Genomic DNA, 23,872 nt, shown 5'->3' with positions numbered 1-23,872 from the left:
TTACACAGGTTTGCTATTTTTACTATTTCACTATTTTATTTTACGATTCATTTCTTTTTCTTTCTTTCCTTTTGGAAAAGTGGTTGAACTCAGGGGCATTCTACTTTTGAGCTACACTCATAGGTCTTTTCACTTTTTATTTGGAAACTGTCTTGCTTAGTCCCTGCTGATGGCTGCTCCTGTCTTGGCCTCCTAGTACTGGGATTACAGATGTTTATCACTCTTAGCTTTTGTTCTTCACTTATAAAAAATTGCTTTAAACTTTTGCAAAACCGTTTACTTGTAATATGATATGGTTACCTCTATATGTTCAAAACTAATATTATAACTTATTATTTATTATTTCACATTAATTCCTGAGAGTCCAGTTGGAGGAGGGTTCCTCCCAGAGAGCACAGTATCTGCTCCTGGAGGTAGCCAGGGGGCGCCACCAACCTGAACTAACAGCCTCCTGCCAGGTGCACCTGCTCCCTGAGCTAAAAAATGGAGGTGTTCTCCCTTAGAGCTGAAGGGTTGTGTCTCTGTAATTCTCAATTTACTTAATATTAAGCCATGTTTCAGCTTATACCTTTTCCACATTCTGAAAATTTTTTAGGAATTCTTACCTGTTTCATTTGTAAACTCTCCATCTGGGCACATACTGCATTCAAAGCAACAGATTGGCTTTCCTTCAAGAGGCACTTTTTTAAAGCCAGGGATACAATTAGTGTAGCAATCAGTAGAAGGATCCTGAGTAAGAGATGGAAGAGGGTGAGCTGGTCCAGAAACAAATTGAGCAACACCATGCAGGTGGGAGATTCTGAACTTTATGTGACATAAGAACTTAACTAAGAACTTAGGAACCCCTGGAAAATGTCTAATGACCCCGATTTTCCTCGATACTATGCCCCACCTCTCTTTTCAATGTGTCACTGAATTTGGGGGATGAATAATGTCTAACCAAGACCTAATATAAATATGCCATTTACAGTAAAATCCGAGTACTACATTTTATGTCTATTTTGAAAGAGTCTATTTTCATCCATAAATACTCATTTCACTTCTCACATTGGAATCAGATGTTTAAATTACCATTGATACCATGAACTTTCAAGAATTCTGATTTTACTATGTGGGCAAAAAGTCCATTTACTCTGTACCAGGAAAGACAATTTTTTTTTTTAACTAAACATAAGGAAACAGTTTTCACATGAATCTGAGGCCAGAAAGTTCCCATACTTGTCCTTACAGCGAAGTGAGAAGTAAGGGAAGTCTCCACCCAGTGAGGTCATGAGTTTTCCTCAGTCCTACTCTGTGAGCGCTCTGGATTCTGGGGAATATCCCCAGCATGCCCATCTAAGGGGATGCTCACCTTTTCGCGCTCACCCCACGTTATCAGTTCATCATTTAGTGATAAGTGCTGGACACCGTGTGATTTGAACGTGAATTCTCCAACCTTCACCTGGGCTTTGGTGCCATTCAACAGAGACTGATAGTTAAAGATGTCAAGCCGGGTCGTGGAGGTCGTCTTGTTCATAATGTTCCCCTTCCCAACACTTCTTTCCAGTTGGCCTCTCTGCAGGAATGGGTGGAGCTGAAAGTGAAATAATTTTGAGAACTTGAGTTCACAAAGCCTAGAAACAGGAACAAATGGTATGACCTCTTTTCTTCTAAGTCTCCATCACACACTTATATTGAGTTTAAAATGTACCCAAGGAACATCTATGGCTATTTGCTTTATATATTTTGGGAAATAGGTTTCATAAAATCTATATGTGAATTACTAATGTTATCTTCATTTTGAAAATGAGAAAACTGAATTTTCCAAGGACTCCCAGCGAGTCAGTGAGGACACTGTCTCTCTTTTTAAAATCACTAACTTCTCATTTTAAGGAAAAATTATTAGAAACATCAGAAAATGTAGCTCACAAGGCAGACTGTGGTCATAAAAACTAGAGAGATGGGCAAATAATAAAATGGTAGTTTGCTGGAAAGAAAAAAAAAAGCAGGACCCAAGAACTAGTGTTAAAACTTACACCAGAATTGAAGTGATTCCACAGACTAAGTGCCCACTTGTCAGTGAGATGAAAACCCCTAGAGACCTAGGATTGTGGAAATGGGGGATGGGCACATTGACACAGGGTTTTCTCCAGGATCTCCACCACCTTCTCGCTGTGAAGACGACAGAATAGCATCCTCCTTTATTCAGAAGGGGGAGCAAACAGTATTTTGAAACATGCCCAGAACACTGTTTCCCACAGACAAAGGAAACTGCCTTATTGGAGCCCAGTCAACCTGGAGCAGGCAAATACACACCCAGCTCAGGTCCCTTCCAGCCTTCCTGTCTCACCTAAAGGAGAGATAAAGAGATGAGAAGCACTTGGAAGGTTACAGGTCTGGGGCACAGGCCCACTGAAACTCACAGGGCTTATCACCAGATCAAGGAACACTCCCCCATCCCAATCCCCAAGGCAGCAGGGCTCATCTATGTAAAACTAAGAAAGTGCAAAGATCAGATTGGTTAGAAGGCTTAGGGAACCCAGAGAAGATATGTGAGGCAGAAAACAAAGAGAGAAGAGGAACATGGAAACTCAGACAGCTACAGTTAAAGGAAGCAATATGAACAGCGTAAGCAATAGGCAGGAAAAATGAACCCTCATAAAACAGGCTCAGTAAAGGAGCCTCAGTTCTTTGTGCTCAATGCATCAGGCCTCACTATACTTCATGCTAAAAGACAAGAAAAACATCGATGTTACCTAGGGACAAAGGGTGCAACAGAACAAGACCCAAATACAGCTGACGGTTTAGAATCATCAGACTAGAATGTTAAGACTTTGATTAATGTCACAAGAGCTCTTCAGGATAAGTTGCACTATGCAAGCCAAGGTGAGTAAGCAAGCAGAGAGATTAAAAACTTAATACAAATCTAAATGAAGTGCTAGAAATCCACTAAGGGTTAAGAGAAAAATGCCTTTTATGGTCCCAACTGTAAACTGGATAGTGCTGAAAAAAAATTTTAAAAACCCACTGAGCTTGAACATGCATCATTAGAAAGTTCCCCAATAAAATGTAAAATAAGAAAAAAATATCTAAGAACTATGGGACATTTCAGCAGGTATAATGTCTATTCTGGTACTACCAATGGAGACAACAGAAGAAAGGGGGTAAAATATTTTCAGTACTAAGAGCTAAGAATTTTCCAGTGTGAAGTAGAGGTAGGTCAGCAAAGGGCATGTTGGGAGCATGTAAGGTCAAAGGAAAAGAATCCTCCAACTAAATGGCATGCATTAGACCACAGCTCTTGGTAAAAGAAAGAATTCTGCTATGGATTGACTTTTTTATCCTCACCAAAACTGAAAATAGACTTCCGGGAAGATGGTGACCGAGAAAAGCAGGGCTTAAGAGCCTTGCTAACAGCCAATCTCCATTACCACAAAATCAGCGCCTTTCATAGCCAGAAAACACCATCATCAGAGAAACAAAAAAAATCACCAGGCTCCAGAGAGAAAGCGGACTGAGAATAGAGCTCAGAGCCACAGAGGAGATACACTGGCCTCACGCCCGAGGATGCGGCAGCAGCGTCTTACTGCCGGTGGCAGTGGCGAGTTCACCGGACAGCTACAGCAAGCCTAGGTGAGCCTCTGCGGAACGGCCAGGCGGGATTTTTCAGCGCGGGGAACATCTAAAGCTCCCAGTGGCTGAGCTCAGCACACACTGCAGGGACCCAGAGTAGAACTCAAAACCAAGAAGAAAAACGCCAGCCTCATGGCCGAGGGTGTAACAGCAGCGCCATATTGCCACCGGCGGCAGCAGCAGCGAATTCAACGAGTCCAGTACACCTACATCTGCGAACTCAAGAACAGTGAGTCAAATTGCGGGCCACAGAGGAGAAATCCCAGTATTGTACTCCCTGGACTTGACTCAGTGGGGGAGTAGCGGTGGCAGAGATATCACACCATAGGAAAACGTGCTACCTGGCTCCCCCCACAGTCTAAAGCAGCCTCTATTGACTCCCTGGGTCGGAGACTCTATGATACAACCCAGTAAAAAAAGTAGTGGGGTCTGAGATACTACAGACTTGAGATCCAGAGCACCTTAAGTGAAGTCATAGTGACCCAAGGGAAGAATCCAGAGAAGGCAAAAACTTCCGAAAACATGGGAAAAAGGAATAACAATGGAGCAATGAATGCCCACAACCCCACAACAACATAACCTGATAAAACAGAAATTCAGAGATTTCTAGAAGATCAAATCAGGAAAATAACTGTAGAAATAATAGAGGTGTTTTGAAAACAATTCAGAGAGAGCCAAAAAGAGATAAAGGATGCAATCAATGAAGTAATGTATAAACAACCGATTAGACCACATGGAGAATAGAATCTCACTCCTAGAAGATGATCACTCCAAAAATGAACGCATAGTTTCTAATCTAGAAAAAAAATCCGACAGCAGGAATCTGACATTGAAGAAATATGAGCCAATTTTAAGAGAGCTAACCTAAGAATAATTGGAATAGAGGAAGGAAAAGAAGGTGAAACCAAAGGGATCAACAATCTCTTCAAGGAAGTAATAGCAGACAATTTTCCAAACATAGAGCAAGAGGTCGATACACAGGTCCAGGAAACTTATAGAACTCCCTTTAGACAGGATCGGAGAAGAGGATCCCCACGCCACATAATTGTCAAAATGACCAATGTGGAAGCCAAGCAGAGAATCTTAAAGGCAACAAAAACAAAGGGCCAAGTGACATTCAGAGGCAAACCAATTAGAATCACTCCAGACTTCCCAAACCAAGTCATGAAAGCCAGAAGGGCTTAGAGTAACATATTCCAAACTCTAAAGAAAATAACTGCCAGCCAAAAATTTCCTACCCAGCAAAACTTTCTATCAAATTAGATGGAAAAATAAGAAGCTTCCATGACAAACAGAAACTGAAGGAATTTATGTCTTCAAAACCAGCGTCCTCAGGCGTGAGGCCGGTGTATCTCCTCTGTGGCTCTGAGCTCTGTTCTTAGTCTGCTTTCTCTCTGGAGCCTGGTGATTTTTTTGTTTCTCTGATGATGGTGTTTTCTGGCTATGAAAGGCGCTGATTTTGTGGTAATGGAGATTGGTTGTTAGCGGGACTCTTAAGCCCTGCTTTTCTCAGTCGCCATCATCCCTGCTTCTTTTTCGTTGTGAGGTTTTATGACCCAGATTTTCTCCTAAAAGTTTATAGTCTTAAGATGTATATTTAGGTCTTTCATCTATTTTGAGTTAATATTTGTATGTGGGATTAGGTAAGGGTCCAATTTTATTCTTTTCCATGTAATTATTATTTTTCAACAATATTTAGTTAAAAGATTATTATTTCCACCATCAAATGTTCGTGGAAACCTTGTCAAAAATAACTTGACAATATAGGGAAGAATTTAGCTCTAGGCTTTTATTTAACTCCAATGGTTTATATATCAGTGTTTAGAACAGTACTATACTGTTTCAATTATTGTAGCTTTATATGGTTCGAAATCAGAAATATATATCTTCTAGCTTTGTTCTTTTTCAAGATCGTTTTGGGTATCTAGAGTCCATATTCCATATTAGGATAAATTTTTTTTCTGAAAAATAAATATATAAATATATGATAGTTTCCCCTAAAAAATAGAAAAAAAATATTCTCTGGTAAGAAAGAAAGCAAAAAGAAATATTGAAATGTTATCTTCAAGTCATCAAAAGCTTGGTATCAGACAAATGAAACTGTTAAGTGAGATTATCATTTTTAATTTTGGATAAATTGCTATAATACTAGATGTCAACCACTAAGCCAAGCATGGGAAGGAGGGATGGGGTGAGAATGGGGTGGGGATAGGGTGGGGGCTGACTGGGCGATGTGTGCATGTATGTGTACAAAAGTTTGTATCCCACTATGATGTATGAATACAGTGCACCAATAAAAAATAAAAAATAAAAATAAAAATAAAAAATAAAAATAAAAAAATACTGAAAATAAAACTCAATCCCAAGGCAAATCTTTTGTGATTTGGACTTAATGAGAGATGTTGTGATCTTTAGAGACCCATATTCAGGAATGGATTAATACATGATGGAGGACATGGAAGAAGCCTGAGGAACGAAAGGTTCCGAAAGAGTTAAGGCAGTTTGGCGAAAGGTCAAGCTTTCCGAGACTCTGGGTGACTTCTGGTCTTTCCGGAATTTCTCACCCCCAACCCACCGGTGAGAGCGGGAACTGGCTGTAATCATGCTCTTAATAATGTTTAACCAGGCCTCCTTGTTTCTTCTTGTTTCTTAATTTTCCCTCCATGATTGTATTCTGCAAGCACATGACGTATGTTCTATATCAATCATTCTGTATTGTGTTTGAGATTGTACTTTGATGTTCTTCTTTCTTTTGAAGTTGTGGTTTTGGTGCAGGGGAAAAAGGTATAAAAACTTAGTTCAAGAGAATAAAGTTGTCAGTTGTCCAAGAGAAAATTGTCCGTGTCTTCATTTCAGGTCTCTCCCTCCCAAGTCCCGGGAAAGAATCCCCATAAATACACTATAAAAGGGTACATTAACCCATCAAATTGGTTCAGTCATTGACTTCTTCAGCCTTAAACTAAAAAAATAACACCAAGAATTAATAAATGGGAGGGCATCTAATAAATGGCCTCTGATCACTTAGTAAACAAGCAAGAGAATTCAGAGAGACCGCAGGATGGGAGAAAACCTTTGGCAAATTATTTTTCTGATAGGATTAGTATCCAAAAATTTTAAAAATCAAAAAACTAATACCTTAAGAAATAAAAACCCTACAAATGGTCAAATGAGGTAAACAAACATTTCTCAAAAGAAGATACAAATGGCAAAGTGATCCATGATAAGATGTTCAACATCTTTAGCAATTAGAGAAATGCAAATGAGTACTCTGAATAGTCGTCTCACTCCAGTCAGAGTGGCAATAGTTAAGTTGAACAATAATAAACTTTTGTGAAGGATAAAAAGAGAAAAAACTTCAAAACGGGTTGAATATTAAGATAGTCCCTATAGAGATCACGGTGGAAATTTCTCTAAAGACTAGGAATAGAGCCACCTAGAACCCAGCTATCCACTTTTTCTTTTATTTATTTTTTATTTTTTGTAGTACTGGGATGGAACCCAGGGTCTTTGAACCTCTGAGCTACACCCCCAGTCCAATTTTTTAGTTTTTTTTTTTTTTTGAAACAGAGTCTCATTGAGTTTCAAAGGACCTAGCTAAATAGCTGAGGCTATCCATGAACCGTGAACTCTGGTCTCCACCTCCTGAATGCTGGATTACAAGGGCTCAGCTCCATGCCCAGCATTTTCATTATAATACTATATAGGAGGTCTCAATATAATAATTAAAAAGTATTAAAAGCCACACATTAGCATAATATCCAACAGTGAAAAGCCAAATATTTTTGAAAAGAAACAAAATTGAAGCATGTTTTATTATAAGAAGAGAAAAGAAGAAAAAAGAAGAAAAAATGTCCAGTTTCTCTTTTTGTACTAAACATAATATAAGAAGTCTTATTCACTGCAATAAGGCAGGAGAAAAAGTAATATACCAGGCCTTCAAATTAAAAAGGAAAAGGTGAACTCATTTCTACCTGCTTGAAGATGGCATGATCTTCTGTGTAGAAAACCAAAAGAATCTGTACCAGTATTGGGAATGGCCTAGGAAGATTTGAGAAAGCTCTGATTAGTAATAAATATATTTCAAAAATTGGGTGAGGGGCAGTTCTGTGAAAGGATTTATGCCAAGAAGCAAGCAACTATTTGATTGTAAATTAACCTAGCTAAAGGTAATTAACAAGTCGATAGGAGAGGGGAACTAGGACTTCCTCATCCTCATTCTAAAGACAGGTTTACATAATTGGATAATCTAGCTAGGGTGGGAGGAGGGGTTGACCTCGTGAAAGGAGACACCTTAGCAAGTAAGGGGAGGAACCTTACAGGGTCTTTTACTGCCTTATAATTATGTGAAACAAGATGGAGGTTGTCGTGTATAAAAAGTCTGTTCCGTGTTTTGTACTTCAGTAATTTTATTCGAAGCAACCCCTACATGAGGGCTGTAACTATCTTCTGTATTTCTATCTTTTTAATAAACTACTTTAAATCCTCAGCAAAAGTCCAGGCTATTGCATATCTATCCTTATCTCAGGACAAGAATCCTCAGTTTTTTGTGTTTTTGAGGGGAATTATTCCCAGGGATCCATCAAAGGTCCCTGGGCACAGTTCCCCCAGATGCTAACAGTCATGGTCTAAAAACGTAACGGAATCCATAAAAGAATATAAAATAAAAAATTAGACCCAATGTGCCAATTCAGTCAAGTGTCAGGATACAGAATCAAAATACAAAAATTGAGTGTGTTTCTCTATATTATCCACAAATTACACCAAAAAAGGAAAATTAGCTCTTTTGGATAGCATCAAGAAACTAAGCTATTAAGAGATGAATTTAGACAAGGAGGCAAAACATCTCTACAATGAATACTCTGTTAATGAAAGAAACTGAAAAGGCACACAAAATTGTAAATACATCTCTTATTCCTGGACTCAAATATAGTTTATATGCCCATGTTATCAAAAATTTATTAAAATTCAATACAATCCCAATCAAAGTTTTAGTGAGATTTTCCTCAGAATTTCAAAAAACAATTCTAAAATGTATATGGAACCACAAATGATCTCAAACACCTAAGGTTATCTTGATCAAGTGCAATAAACCCATAGGCATTGCATGCCATAATTTCAGATTACATTATAAAATAACAGTAATAAAATCAGGGTGATGTTGACAAAATAAACAGGTTTGTAAAGCAAAGAAAAAATTTGAGATCCATAAATAAACTGATATTTACCAGGTTGTTATTGAGAAAGGCCATAAGAACATAAAATGGGGTTAAAAGTAAATCACTTTCATTAATATTGGTAATAAATCTGGCTCTCCACAGGTAAAATGAGAATTAGAATTATTATCTTAAACCAATGATAAGTTATGAGGAGCTGTAACATAAAATAAAATACTAATAATATTTTTACAAATCAGCTATGCAGAAATACATATTTTTGTTGATTGGAAAATTATATTGGTTATGCAAATTCTGTGAAACCGACACCTGATTAATGAAGCATGAAAAAAAGAGTTCACAAATTAAAATAAATATAAAACAATTTATGAATGAAAATAGAGATTTAGAGAGAACTTTTACTAATTTGAGCTTGATTCATGGATTGCTATACTTAAGAGTAATTATCTGAATCCTGCTATTACACACAATGCAGAAAAATAATTTTAAAATGTTATTATTATCTAAATATGAAATGAAATAGAAGAAATCCAGAGGATAATTTTTTCTGCTTTGATGTAGGGTAAAAAGAAGCATCAACCATAAAGAAAAAACTATAAAGGAAATAATAGGTTAAAAAATCATCAATCCTCACCGGGTGTGGTGGCGCACGCTTGATATCCCTGTGCTTGGGAGGCAGAGACAGAAGGATCACGCTGGTTCAAAGCCAGCCTCACAGGCTTAAGAGACTGTCTTTCCAAATAAAAATATAAAATAGATCTGGGAGTGTAGCCCGGAGGTAGAAGGGTTTCCAGGAACCCCAGTACCACCAAAATAAATTTAAAAAAGATCATTAATCCTGCCAACAGTAAAATATCATGGCAAAATGAAAACAAATGAGAAATTTATTTACTGGTATGGGATATTTACAATTTACTATAAAGCAAGTCACTGTTATTAAGAAAAATAAGGACTTCCGGGAAGATGGTGATGGAGAAAAGCGGGGCTTACGAGTTCCGCTAACACCAATCTCTATTAACACAAAATCAGCGCCTTTCATAGCCAGAAAACACCATCAGCAGAGAAACAAAAGCTGTAAATACAAGGGACAGAGAAAAAGAGGGCTGGAAAAACAAGACACCAGAAAGAAACCGGACTACAGTGCTGTGGTTGGAGCCATGGCATGAAGCCACGCAGGCGCCAACTTCCCTCACAGCACCAGGTCCCAGAGAGGAGGGGGACTCAAAATGGAGCTCAGAGCCACAGAGAAGCTACGCCGGCCTCACGGCCGAGGACGCAGCAGCAGCGCCATACTGCTGACGGCAGCAGCGAGGTCATCAGACGGCACCAGACCAATGCATTCAACAGCATACCAGGCTCCAGAGAGGAGTGGCGGACAGCGAGCTGAGGTGAGCAGCTGCGGATCATTCGGGCACAATTCAGCAGATTTTTCAGCGCAGGGTGCGTCTAAAGCTCCCAGGGGCTGGGCATAGCACACCCTGCAGGGACTTAGAGCAGAGCTCAAAACCAGAGAAGAAATATGCCAGCCTCAAGGCCGAGGGTGTAACAGTGATACCATATTGCCACCGGCGGCAGCAGCAGTGAATTCACCGAGTCCACTACAGCTCCATCAGCACACTCAACAACAGTGAGTCAAATTGCGGCCCCTAGAGGAGAAATCCCAGTACTGCACTCCCAGGGACTTGACCCAGTGGGGGAGTGGTGGTGGGAGAGATATCACACCATAGTCACAACTCCCCACAGGAGAACAACCAACCTGGCACCCCCTATGGTCTAAAGCAGCCTCGATTAACTCCCTGAGTCTGAGACTTTGCAATACAACACAGTAAAAGAGTAGTGGGGACTGAGATACCACAGACTCAAGATCCAGAGCACCTTAAGTGAAGTCATAGTGACTCAGGGAAGAACCCAGAGAAGGCACAAACTTCCGAAAACATGGGAAAAAGGAATAACAATGGAGCAATGAATTTCCACAACCCCACAACATCATAACCTGATAAAACAGAAATTCAGAGATTTCTAGAAGATCAAATCAGGAAAATAACTTTAGAAATAATAGAGGTGTTTTGAAAACAATTCAGAGAGAGCCAAAAAGAGATAAAGGATGCAATCAATGAAGTAAAGGCCTCAATTCAAAGTATAAACAACCGATTAGACCACATGGAGAATAGAATCTCGCTCCTAGAAGATGATCGCTCCAAAAATGAACACATAGTTTCTAATCTAGAAAAAAATATCCAACAGCAGGAATCTGACATTGAAGAAATATGAGCCAATTTTAAGAAAGCTAACCTAGAATAATTGGAATAAGGAAGAAAAAGAAGGTGAAACCAAAGGGATCAACAATCTCTTCAAGGAAGTAATAGCAGACAATTTTCCAAACATAGAGCAAGAGGTCTATACACAGGTCCAGGAAACTTATAGAACTCCCTTTAGACAGGATCAGAGAAGAGGATCCCCACGCCACATCATTGTCAAAATGACCACTGTGGAAGCCAAGCAGAGAATCTTAAAGGCAACAAAAACAAAGGGCCAAGTGACATTCAGAGGCAAACCAATTAGAATCACTTCAGACTTCCCAAACCAAGTCATGAGAGCCAGAAGGGCTTGGAGTAACATATTCCAAACTCTGAAAGAAAACAACTGCCAGCCAAAAATTTCCTACCCAGCATAACTTTCTATCAAATTAGATGGGGAAATAAGAAGCTTCCATGACAAACAGAAACTGAAGGAATTTATGTCTTCAAAACCAGCGCTAGAGAAAATACTCAAAGAGATTAACTACAAAGAAGAAATAGGTAACACTCACCAGAACCAGAGAAACAAGATTTTCCATCCAACAGACAACTAAGATTGGTTATCTGTGGAGATTCATTACTTATGTTAGTCTTTTACCTATCTCTAAATTGTATTGTTTGCCTTTATTGTTGTTAATTTTTAGGATTTCTAGTAGGAATATTAATATACCTTCAGATATAGCATTTGGAAATATTTCATCCAATTCTATTAGTAACTTTTAACTCTGTTTACATTGTCTTTGGATATACAATATCTTTTTTTATTTTTTAGGGAGTTTGTATACTCTTCTGTTGCCTGTGCCATTGAAATCATATCCAAGAAATCACTGCCAATTTCAATGTTGTGAGGTTTTATGACCCAGATTTTCTCCTAAAAGTTTATAGTCTTAAGATTTATATTTAGGTCTTTTATCTATTTTGATTTAATACTTGTATATGGGATTAGGTAAGGGTCCAATTTTATTCTTTTTCATGTAATTATTATTTTTCAACAATATTTAGTTAAAAGATTATTATTTCTACCACCAAATGTTCGTGGAAACCTTGTCAAAAATAACTTGATAATATAGGGAAGAATTTAGCTCTAGGCTTGTATTTAACTCCAATGGTTTATATATCTGCCTTTAGAACAATACTACACTGTTTCAATTATTGTAGCTTTATATGGTTTGAAATCAGAAAATATACATCTTCTAGCTTTGTTCTTTTTCGAGATCGTTTTGGGTATCTAGAGTCCATATTCCATATTAGGATAGATTTTTTCTGAAAAATAAATAAATAAATGTATGATAGTTTCACCTAAAAAAAAGGAAAAAAATATTCTCTGGTAAGAAAGAAAGCAAAAAGATATATTGAACTGCTATCTTTAAGTCATCAAAAGCTTGGTATCAGACAAATAAAACTGTTATATGAGATTATCATTGTTAATTTTGGATAAATTGCTATAATACTAGATGTCAACCACTAAGCAAAGCATGGGAAGGAGGGATGGGGAGGGAATGGGGTGGGTATTGGGTAGGGGTTAATTGAGCGATTTGTGCATGTATGTCTACAAAAGATTTTTTTTATCCCAATATGATGTATGAATACAGTGCACGAATAAAAAAATTAAAAAAATAAAAAGAACCTCTTTCATGATTGTTCATGATTGTTCCCAGAGAAACAAAAATAATTTAAAAATATCTAATCACATAAGAGCCAATATATTATTTATGAAATAAGCTCAGGATCTGATAAACATTTTCCCAAACAAGGCACACAAAATTATAAATACACTCCTTATTCCTGGATTCAAAGGGCTAATATAATTTGTATGCTCATGTTTTCAAAAATTTGTTAAGGTTCAACATAATCTCAATCAAAATTTTAGTAAGATTGTCCAAAGATTTTTAAAACAATTCTAAAATGTATATGGAACCACAAATGATCTCAAACACCAAGGCTATCTTGATCAAGAGCAATAAGCCATAGGCATTACATGCCATAATTTCAGATTGCATCATAAAATAACAGTAATAAAATCAGGGTGATATTGACATATAAATAGATATATAAAGCAGAGAATCATAATTGAGGTCTATAAATAAATTGGATTTACCAGGTCAAGTTATTGAGAAAGGCCATAAGAATATAAAATGGGATAAAAAGTTAAAGGTTCATCTTTTTGATTAATATTATTGGTAAATCTTGCTCTCCACATGTAAAATAAGAAGTAGAATTGTTATCTTAAACCAACTACAAACCATAAGCTAGAATACAAAATAAAATAATATTTTTACAAATCAGCTCTACAGCAAAAAGTACATTGTTGTTGATTAGGAAATTATATTGATTATGCAAATTCTGCAGGACTCACACAAGATTAATTTAGCATATAAAAGTTCACAAATTAAAATCAATATAAGACAATTTATGAAAGAAAATAGAGATTTAGAGATAACTTTTTCATAATTTCAGCTAGAAACATGGTTTTCCATAGTAAAGAGTTATTATGTGAATCCTGGTATTACACAAAATGCAGAGAAATAAATTTCAAGTGTTATTGTTATCTAAATATGAAATTAAAAGCAATGAAATAGAAGAAATCCATAGGATATTTTTGTGCTTTAATGTAGAATATAAAGCATTAACCATAAAGAAAAAATGAATAGGACAAAAATTATTAACCATAAAGGAGAAAAATAATAAATTGAACTCCAGAAACAATAAGATCATTTGATAATCAAAATAAAATAATCATCAGATCACAGAGGATAAAATGTGCTCAATAAACATATTTGAAAGCCTATATTCAAAATATTCATAAGTAAAAATAAAACTTAGACCAAAACTAGAAAAGTGTGGAGAAGTTGGACACGACAAACTGAAATTAAATGACAAATAACATATGAAAACATGTTCATTAGCAAATGAATCAATAGTTTGTTAAATCAAAAATCCTTCCAACAGTAAAATATAATGGTAAAATGAAAACAAATGAGAAATCTACTTACTTATATGGGATATTTACAATATATTATAGAGCAAATCACTATTATTAAGAAAAAATAAAAAGAACCTATTTCATAATTGCCTATTTCTATATACATATGAATATCCCCAGAAGTAATATGATAAACTCATTGAATAGAGCTATCTTTGCCAAAGTCAACATCATTGACCATTAATGAAGAAGACAACTAAGATGTAGGTCATACATACTTAGTAAAATAAAAGAGGACAGTTTGGGTTATAACACAAAATTATTTAAATGGCCACATGGAGTGTTTCGATGTTTTATTTGTTCTCAAAGAATCAAAAACAAAAAAAGTATAAGCACATAAGACCCAAAATATTATTGATGAAATAAGCTCAGTATCTGGTAAACTTTTTACCAAAAACTATGATTAGTTTTGTGATGGAATATTTAGATTATCAAGGCAGAAAAGATCAATCTTCTGAAAGAGCTTTGCTATAAGTATCATTTCTTATAAAAAGAAAGCTATTAAACGATCAAGAATCAAAAAATTAAAAGGAAAACCCACAGCCAATTAACCTAAAATAACACAAGAATGAGCTGCTCCTACCTGCCAAGGATGAGGAGTCAGGTTCTCGTCTTTCTCAAAAGATTGTTCTTCCACTTGAAGTGAGAGTTGTTCATGAAGAGCCTGGGCAATGGCATGCACAGCAGCGTACACCTTGTGACTCTGGGCTGAGGTGTTCATGTCCCAAATATCTAGACTTCGACTTGCCAGGGTGTCATTTTGTGCACATCGACTCAATTTTCTAATCCCACCTTTAGACAGATGTGGACATTCAAATATCATAGACCACACATCCTGGATAAAGATATCATGAGGATATTTTGCAGGCTGAACACTTCTGAGAAAATCTTTAAAACCAGGAATCTCATCCATGTGGACAGAAAATGATAATCCTCCACCAAAATACGTATAACTTTGACTTGGTTCAAAGGGTATTGTTGTTAAATCCCAATCAGAGATTGTGACAAAGATAATACCAGTTATATCAATGCAAAAAATATTATATACAAATCTCAGAAGAGAATATGTGTCACCAAATACAATACTAACATCGGTATACATGATTTTCAGTTGAAAATTGTCACGTTCAACTGTGTCCTCAGCAGGAAACTCTGGAATCCTTTCTGCAAATGCAACACACAGTCCATTGTTGGCCATTTCTTGGGTCATGTCCCTGAGGAACATTTCTCCCCTGATGTCATCTGGGACCACAAGGCCAACCCAGACCCAACCAAAGTGCAGCAGAAGTCGGATAATCCCCTGATACAGAGGTGTAGAGTCCCTGGGAAACTGGTAAAGAGATGGAAGTTGGACTCTGTCCCTGAGACTGAGGTCAAAGGGACCATAGCTGATCTAAATAGAAGACAAAATTATGATGCATATTCATCAAAAATTTACTTCATTCTATTTCTTACACGTACTGTGGAATTAAAACAATTAAAGAAACCACTTTATGAAGAAATAGCCATATATTTTATTTCACTCATTACTTGATTTCCACTTCTTATATATTTATACCATGACACATATTCCTTTTAAATGTATATCTGAAAATAACTCAAAAAGCATTGATCTACACTTCTTATCAAGTAAAGAAATTTCATACACTGTATATAATTTCAGAATTATATACAATTGTAAAATCATAATTATATACAGTTTCTAGTATTGAGCTCTATGCTTTTTGATCACAGAAGTAATAAATTATTAATCCTCTAAGATATTTTTCTAAGGCTACATTATAATCTAACTCAGAAGACAAATATATTAAGCACTTTATAATTCAAAATAGAAAGAAGTCTAGGATATCGAGCCATCCCCATGCCTTCCTTTTACCTTTAAAATACATATTTAGCTATCACAAAATGAAAGATTCACATCTGAATGTTTTCCCTTCTCTTCATATATAATCTATTGTGTCCTAACCCTACATCTACTCCCAAGTTTCTACCCGAATTCAGAGAAGACTCAGTTGAGTTTTCTCTACTACTGTTCCTACGTGTCTCTTTACTTTTCCTTTTGAACCTATTGTATCAGATATCGCCAAAGTTTCTTAGTATTTTCAAGACTAGGCCAATTTTGACAAATATGCTAATTCAAATGGCCATTGACCAGAACTCATTTTAGGCCATCTACTATTGGCTTCAAAGAGTTGGTCACACCACAGACCGTGAGAAAATGCAGAGGATCATCAAAAACAATTTGGAAAATTTATAATTTAATAAACTGGAAAATAGAGAAGTCAACAGATTTCTTTACACATAAAATGTACCTAAATTAAACCCAGATTATATAAGAAACCTAAACTGACCAATAGCAACCAAAGACACAAAAACAGCAACAAAAATATTACACCAAAGAAAAGTCCAGGTTCAGATGAATTTCTAGCTGAATTCTATAACACTTTTACAGAAAAAACTAAACACAATGCTTCACAGATTATATTCAAAAGTAATGGAATCCTTCCAAACTCCTTCTATGAGGTCAGTATCATCTTAAAACCAAAAGCAAGTAAAGATACTTCAGGCAAAAAAAAAAAAATTACAAACCAATACCCTTGATGAACATAGATGCAAAATACTCTAAACAAAATACTAATGAAATTCATTCAAAACCACACCAAGAAAATTGTATATTAGGACCAAGTTGGTTTTATTCCAGGGATGCAAATCTGATTCAACATTGCAAATTAATACATTTCATTAACCACATAAGTAGAACTGAAGACAAAAATCACATGATCGTCTCAATAGATGCTAAACAAGCATTTGACAAAACCCAACACTCATTCATCATAAAACACTGCAGAAAATTAGGATAGAAGGAACTTACCTCAACATTACTAAGGTAACATACAATAAACTCAAAACCAACATCACATAGAATAAAGAAAAACTGCAGGAATTCCCTTTAAAATGAGGACCAAGACAAGGATGCCCATTCTCATAACTCCTTTTCAATTTAGCACTTGACACTCTTGCAAGAGTAATAAGACAGGAGAAAAACATAAAAGAATTCAAATAGGAAAAGAACTGAAATTATTTTTATTTACAGATGATGTCATCCTATCATCATAAAAAGTCAACCAAAAGACATTGAGAGATGATTAATAAACTCAGCAAAGTAGCAGAATCCAAAATCTGTTTTAAAACAGCAGTAGCTTTTCTACATGTCTACCATGAGTCCACTGAAAAAGAAATTCAGAAGATAATTCCATTCACAATAACCTCAAAAACCTATAAAATACTTGGTAATACTGCTAATCAAGTAAGAAAAAACTCTATAATGAAAATTTATAAAAGACTAAAGAAAGGAATTGAAGATATTAAAAGCAATGATCTCCCAGGCTCTTGGTTACACAAAATAAATATTATCAAAATAGCCATTCTAACAAAACATTCTACAGAATTAATATACTCACTATCATAATAAAATTTCATTATGAACAGAATAAAAATGTGTCATAAATTTTATATGGAGAAACAAAAGACATACAATAGCAACAGCAGTTATCAATAATAAGAACCATGAAAGATGCATCACAATTACTGATTGTAAATTATAGTACAGTCGGGCGTGATGGCGCATGCTTGTAATCCCCGCGCTTGGGAGGCGGAGACAGGAGGATCGCGCAGGTTCGAAGCTAGCCGCGCTGGCGTAAGAGACCTGTTTCAAAAATATAAAATAGGTTGGGAGTGTAGCTCGGAGGTAGAAGGGCTTCCAGGAACCCCAGTACCACACACAAAAAAATAATTAATAATAATAATAATAATAATAATAATAAATAAATTATGGTAGAGAGCTTAGTAACAAAAAAGCATGGTATTGGCACAAAAACAAACAAGCATATACACCAATGGAACAGAATAGGACATACAAAAAATCCACACACAACCATTTGATTTTCGACAAAGGTACAAAACACCATTCTATGTTTGAGAATGGACAAACTTTTCAACAAATGGTGTTTGGAAACCAGCATTCCTCCCTCTCCTCAATGTATTTTCTAGAATATGGTACACATTATAACTCTCCTTTGCTGAAATTCCACTATCTTTTCAAGCTTCTAATATCAAAATACCCCCATGGTCCCAACTGGGATCTTTCCCTTTTTCACAAACACATTTTCTAAATGATCGTTCATATTTATATGTCCTCCCTACAATTTAATTGAAACTATATATCTATATATATCCAACTGCTCATCAGTTACCTAAATTTGAATACTTAATAGAGACTTTATACTTATCAATTGCAAAACTTTTATTTTTGAAGATAAGTGCTTATTAATTGCTTGTGAATTTGCTGGATGAATTAATACATATTTTTAGTATTTAAAGAGAAAAAATCATTAAAGTATAAAAAAGATTAGCATCTGCATTTAGAAAGAAAACAGAATCCACTTTAGAAAACATACTAGATGCAATAAAATAAGCCACTTTAATAGATAAGACAAATAAATAGATGATCGTATTTTTTAATTTGTTGAAGCTTGATGTATATGTAAGGCTCATTTAATTAGTCTATTTTTTCTGTGTACTTATATTTTTCCAAAATTGAATACTTTCTAAGGAATTTGTTTCAGAACTGCATACTTGAAACACATGTGACATAAAGACTATTTTTTAAAACTATATTTGGAAAAACTGCATTTGTTGTATGGAAAGGCAAAAAGGAATTTTTTTAAATATGAATGAGAAAAAATTATCCCTCCATCATCTCATGACCAATGGATAAGGTTAATTATATATATATTTACACATATATACATAAAATATAAGCATCAGCATGAGTAAATGAATATTAACAAGGGAAAAATATTGGTAGCCTCATCTAATATACTTTTCAACTAACTACAAGAATTTCAAGAAGAAAAGTAATATAATAATACTGTATTATGGTTAGCCTTAAAAGTTAGATTTTTTTTTTTTACTTACCTGTGGTATATTGTAAAGAGATAACACTCGAGAAATCGGGGTTGATAATACTGTAGAAACGCCTCCTATCACGGCCACCAGCTCATCTTTCTTCTCAGCCCTGCAGTTGTAATTAGGGACTGGAGGACTCTTTCCTGAAAGCAGAGACATGGAACTCTCCGTGGCCTTCATCGCAATAAAATCTGTGTTGAAGATATAGAAGCCCAGAGACAGATTGAACAACATGTTCACGTCCTTGTTGATTTGTTCCACAGCAAACACCATGGCCAGCAGGTGCTGATAGTGCTTGGTGAGAGCTCTAGAATACAAAGGAGAAAAGGTTATTTTATTGCTATTTACTGTAAAACAGAAAGAGTCATGCAGAAAAATCCAAGTGAAAATCTATGAAATGAATAGGACATTCTAAGTTGAAAAAGTTGAGAATTTTGGTGCCCAAATAAATCCGATTGGCATTCTCATTTACAATAAAATTTACCATTGTGATATTTTAAGGTGCAGTTTAACTCTGAGAAAAAAAGTTCAGGGGATGAAGTAAATGAAAATTAAAATAATATAAATTTTAAATTTCATGGTATGGTTTTTGTCTTATATAATGGGATGTAGCTCAGGAGGAAATAATGTGGCCACACAAATATGATGTCAAATAAAGTAATTTAAGCCAAAAGTTTATAACACAATATTCTACATCTTTCTCCATAAAAAAGTAATTATCAGCTTCGGAATGCATTTTCACCGGTCTGTGCAGTACAGAGAAGCCACATACTTACGCAAAAACAAAATCTGGCAAATGCACTGTATCCTGAAATCCAAACATATATTTGGTGTCCCTAAGAGTCGCTCTTAGGGAAAAGAGCCCACCAATAATGACATCTCCATCCTGATAGTAGCCCGGAGAAGCAGGGATAGCTGATAAGAGGGTAGAACTTTGCTCCTGGAATAAAAAGAAAGTGACAAGAAGAGGAAAAGCAAAAGGTAATTTCATATTAACACTGACAAATATTAGCATAACTGACAACACCTTAGAAATAGAGTGTATTGAGAATCTTCTCAAGAGATGCTCGTGACTAACAGCACTGTGTTCAAACACAGGCCTCTCCATGTGACATGGGGCCAGTTATTAAAGCTTTGGCTTGGGCCTGATGTAATGTGCTATACGTAAACACTGCCTTGTTTTCTTGGAGTGTGTTTGATTTGCATCTGCTCCACCATCAATCCGTGGTGCATTCATACAGTTAATGTCAGTCTCCAAGGGGCCAAAACTCTCTAACTTCACACCTGGTTCTGTTTCTCATACAAAAAACATCATCAAAAACAACTTTAAATCAGAAAACACTTCTAAGGATTTTGTATCCTTAGTGGTTTCAGAGTAATTAGAGATGCCAAGTACCATAGGGTACTTACTATACTGAAATTACACCAGCATGAGTCAAGAAGCTTCGTCCAAATGATTTCTCCATTGCTATCAAAAGTTAATAAGATAGCGAGTCCCGTATCTCAGGAAGGAGAATATCAAAGATCAGAGTGGAGCCTAATGCTTGAATAATCTTGTATACATTTCTGCAAAACACATTTCACAGAATCCACTCAACTGGCCATGGACGTATGAATGCATAAACAATGTATTGTATGGACACAATGGACTGTTATTTTTGCCATGAATAAATCCAATATAATGCCATTTGCATAAAATGCATGGAATTGGATATCCTTATGTTAGGGAAATCCTCAGACTCAGAAGCACAAGAATTATATATTTTTATGACATATGTACTGTCTAAACCAGGATGACACAGATGTAGAAGTGAAACTTTTAGAAGAGATCAAAGATAGGGGAGAGTGAGAAAGGTAAAATGGTTGTGGTGATAGACACATGCAAAGTATGTAATATAAATGTGAATATATGCCACAATGAAGCCCATTATTCTGTATTAACATATGCAGTAATGAATATAAATGTTTAATGAAAACAAATGCGAAATTATAGAATATTTAATAAAGTATTAAAAATTTAAATTATTACAGGCATAATTTAGAAAACAGATTAGTATTTTTTGACAGAGAGATACCTTTTGATATAGAAAGTGTCCAGATGTAGAAACCATAAAATACTTCAAATATTTCTAAGGAGTAGAATTTCCTATGAATACAGTCTAATATATCAAGATACAATACACAGAAGTAAAAAAGAATGAAACATAGATATAATGTTAACCAATACAAGTATAAGCCCTTAAAATAGACTTGAGACATAGCGAAAATCACAGAAGACTACACATAGTAGAAGAGTTTCTTACATGATATTGACAAACGGTAAAATTCAACAGAGTATTATTTGAGAATGGAAAAAGGCAGAAAAGCAATTACTAATTCAAAATTAAGAATGAATCTTCCGTTTGGAGAACTAAAGTCAGTAGAATGCACTTGGGAAAGGATATAAAGATACCTCATGGGTACTGGTATTTCTTAAGTAAGATAATTGCCATTACCTTGCTTATGGAGTGAAAATTTCTTAAATAGTACATGGGTATTTTATTCTTTTATTTATAATTGTTAAAAAAATAACAGGGAGTTTAGATAATTGTCGAGAGGCTGTTGTACCACAGCTGACATAGCTTTAACTTGACATCTATTTTGACACTGTTGGCGCACATTCAGTACATTTAAACTGGTGAACTTCTTTTTTCTCTTGTGATAACAGATCAGCTTTAATTCCAGCACCTGAAGCTATCCCAGGGTATACCCTATAAACATCACAGGACTGTTGTACACATTCAATTCAAAAGTGACAACTGTGCCGTACCACTCAGTATCTCAAAATCAGTAATCAAGTTTTGAATGGTTTAAACACAATCTACAGAATTAAAACAAAATCAGAAGGCCTCTACAGTCACACTAATTGTCAATTTTATGTTTTACACTTAATACTTGAAACACAGTCTAGCAAAGGATTTTAAGAGTGACTTAGTCTCATCCTGTTGCATTCTATTGGGAAGATTTCTTGAGTAGAGATACGGCTGGCCAAAGGTACAGACAACCAAGCCCAGACCAGCAAGAAAAATTTTGTCAGTTAAAAATGAACAGTGAGAGTTAAATACTCATCTTTATAATGCACAAGGTATGATGTGAAAACATATTTGCTTACAGAATCACTCCTCCTCTTTAAGATGATAATATTCCATGTGGCCAAATATTTGAACTCATTCTGATCTTAGGCATTTCAATGTGTACTTGGTTTCTTAATTTAACTCTTTTCACAGCCGTGCTAAGGGTATGAATGAATAATTTGTGTCTGTCTTCCTTTTCAAGGATTTCTGGGATTCAAAAACTAAAACTTTTTGTTTAGTGTAATATTAAATATGGAATTGATCTTTCCAAAGTCAAGAGATGATTAATGCTTTTGCTATATACATTTATACATTATTTTCTTATCAAACTAGGTAACAAGTATTTTAAACTAGTGAACTTTTGATGAGGATCATACAGTTGATAGTTAAACATTTGTGTATGCTCCTGCCAAAAGGTTAGCTATTTCTTAAATTTAGTTAAAGATCTATTTGTTAGGGAAACACGGAAGGCAGGTCATAACTGGGAATTGAGATAGGCTAAAAATGCCATCAATCTGATGTTCTTTAGCCAGGTGAGAGCTGTGTCTGATTTAATGGGCCTAAAGAATTCCTCTCAAGCCTCAGGGCTTTAAATGACCTGCAACTGCTATGCCAAAACAACCCACATTCACGTGATCTGACAGAAACTGGGAGTCAGTGATTACTGAAACCTCTATTTCTTTGATTATGGCTGCCACGCATCAGCAAAGACTTCTCCACCTGAGAGTACGCAACAATTAAACATGAGCTTCAGAAAACAAGTGTGAGGAAATTATCCACGATCCTTATCCTATGATAAGCTGGTAACAGTGTGCCAACAGGAATTGCTTTACTAGAAAAAGAAGTTCCTAAAAAGACACGTTAAAAAAAATTAGTCTACATTTCTCCAGGCCCTTTTAATTACAATTGTTCCCTCACATTCCAGGACTTAAACCTCATCTCATGATCCACATTTATGTCCAGACACATCTAAATGCTGGATAATGAATTTAATAAATTGTAAATGATAATTCCTTATCCTAAGGCAAGATGTAAAAGAGAAAAGGTCTGAAAGTTCTGAACATTTCAGAAAAACACACTCTCCCATATTGATGGTTCCTCTCCCTCTCTCTCCATAGGTCTTTCTTCTCCACTGCTGTGTTGAGGCCCAGTGCTGAGGCTCTGTCTCTACCCTCAGGTTCCCCTTCTGTTTCCCACAGAGCTTGCCTAAGCTTCGATCCATGATGAATCACCCGATCACAGTCACTATTTAGACAGTCCAAAACCTAAATTTGTAGCTCTCATTTTATAAGCAGCATCATGAATGAGAAACACATGCCACAATCTTTCTACCACTAGACTCTAGGATTTCTTAAAAATTCATTTTTGCTTAAATAAGAAGAAAGTCACAGCCAGTGTAAACTCACCATAAGAAGGCATATTTTAAGCAGATATTATGTTTCCAAATGGATGATCCTATTTCATTCTACCCTTAATCTTTTGCTAGACCTGCACCTGTTTTTTAAGATGAGAAAACTATTCAGAGGACGGTGGGACAGACACACTGCACATCTCCATCAGTCCTCAGGGCTGTTAAATTTCACCATCTGTTTACCTGACCCCGAGCTCTGCTCCCTGGAATGGTGGCCTCCCGTGATGACAGGGGCACTTGATGATAGGACCAGGGCCACACAGTCATTCAAGACACACTTTTGATTCATACTTTCATAACATTGTTCATTTCCT

The 23,872-nt window shown here is 35.8% G+C and overlaps 1 protein-coding gene across 1 annotated transcript in view; it reads right to left on the bottom strand.

Moving 5' to 3' along the window:
- LOC308269622 (vomeronasal type-2 receptor 26-like) overlaps nucleotides 1-23,847 on the bottom strand; it is a gene marked incomplete at both ends in the record, with an annotated part of 30,409 nt that extends 6,562 nt beyond the window's left edge. Inside the window, 6 exons of the mRNA XM_080704989.1 lie at nucleotides 606-729; nucleotides 1,352-1,573; nucleotides 14,650-15,459; nucleotides 19,044-19,341; nucleotides 19,811-19,974; nucleotides 23,731-23,847. Coding sequence (XP_080561115.1) covers nucleotides 606-729; nucleotides 1,352-1,573; nucleotides 14,650-15,459; nucleotides 19,044-19,341; nucleotides 19,811-19,974; nucleotides 23,731-23,847 — 1,735 coding nt within the window. The remainder of the gene's footprint in view (nucleotides 1-605; nucleotides 730-1,351; nucleotides 1,574-14,649; nucleotides 15,460-19,043; nucleotides 19,342-19,810; nucleotides 19,975-23,730) is intronic.
- Nucleotides 23,848-23,872: the final 25 nt, after the last annotated feature.

Source organism: Muscardinus avellanarius (assembly GCF_963383645.1).
Source record: "Muscardinus avellanarius genome assembly, chromosome: 11".
Lineage (NCBI taxonomy): Eukaryota > Metazoa > Chordata > Mammalia > Rodentia > Gliridae > Muscardinus > Muscardinus avellanarius.
The sequence above is the reverse complement of the archived record's forward strand: the minus strand, read 5'-3'. Positions and strand labels throughout refer to the sequence as shown.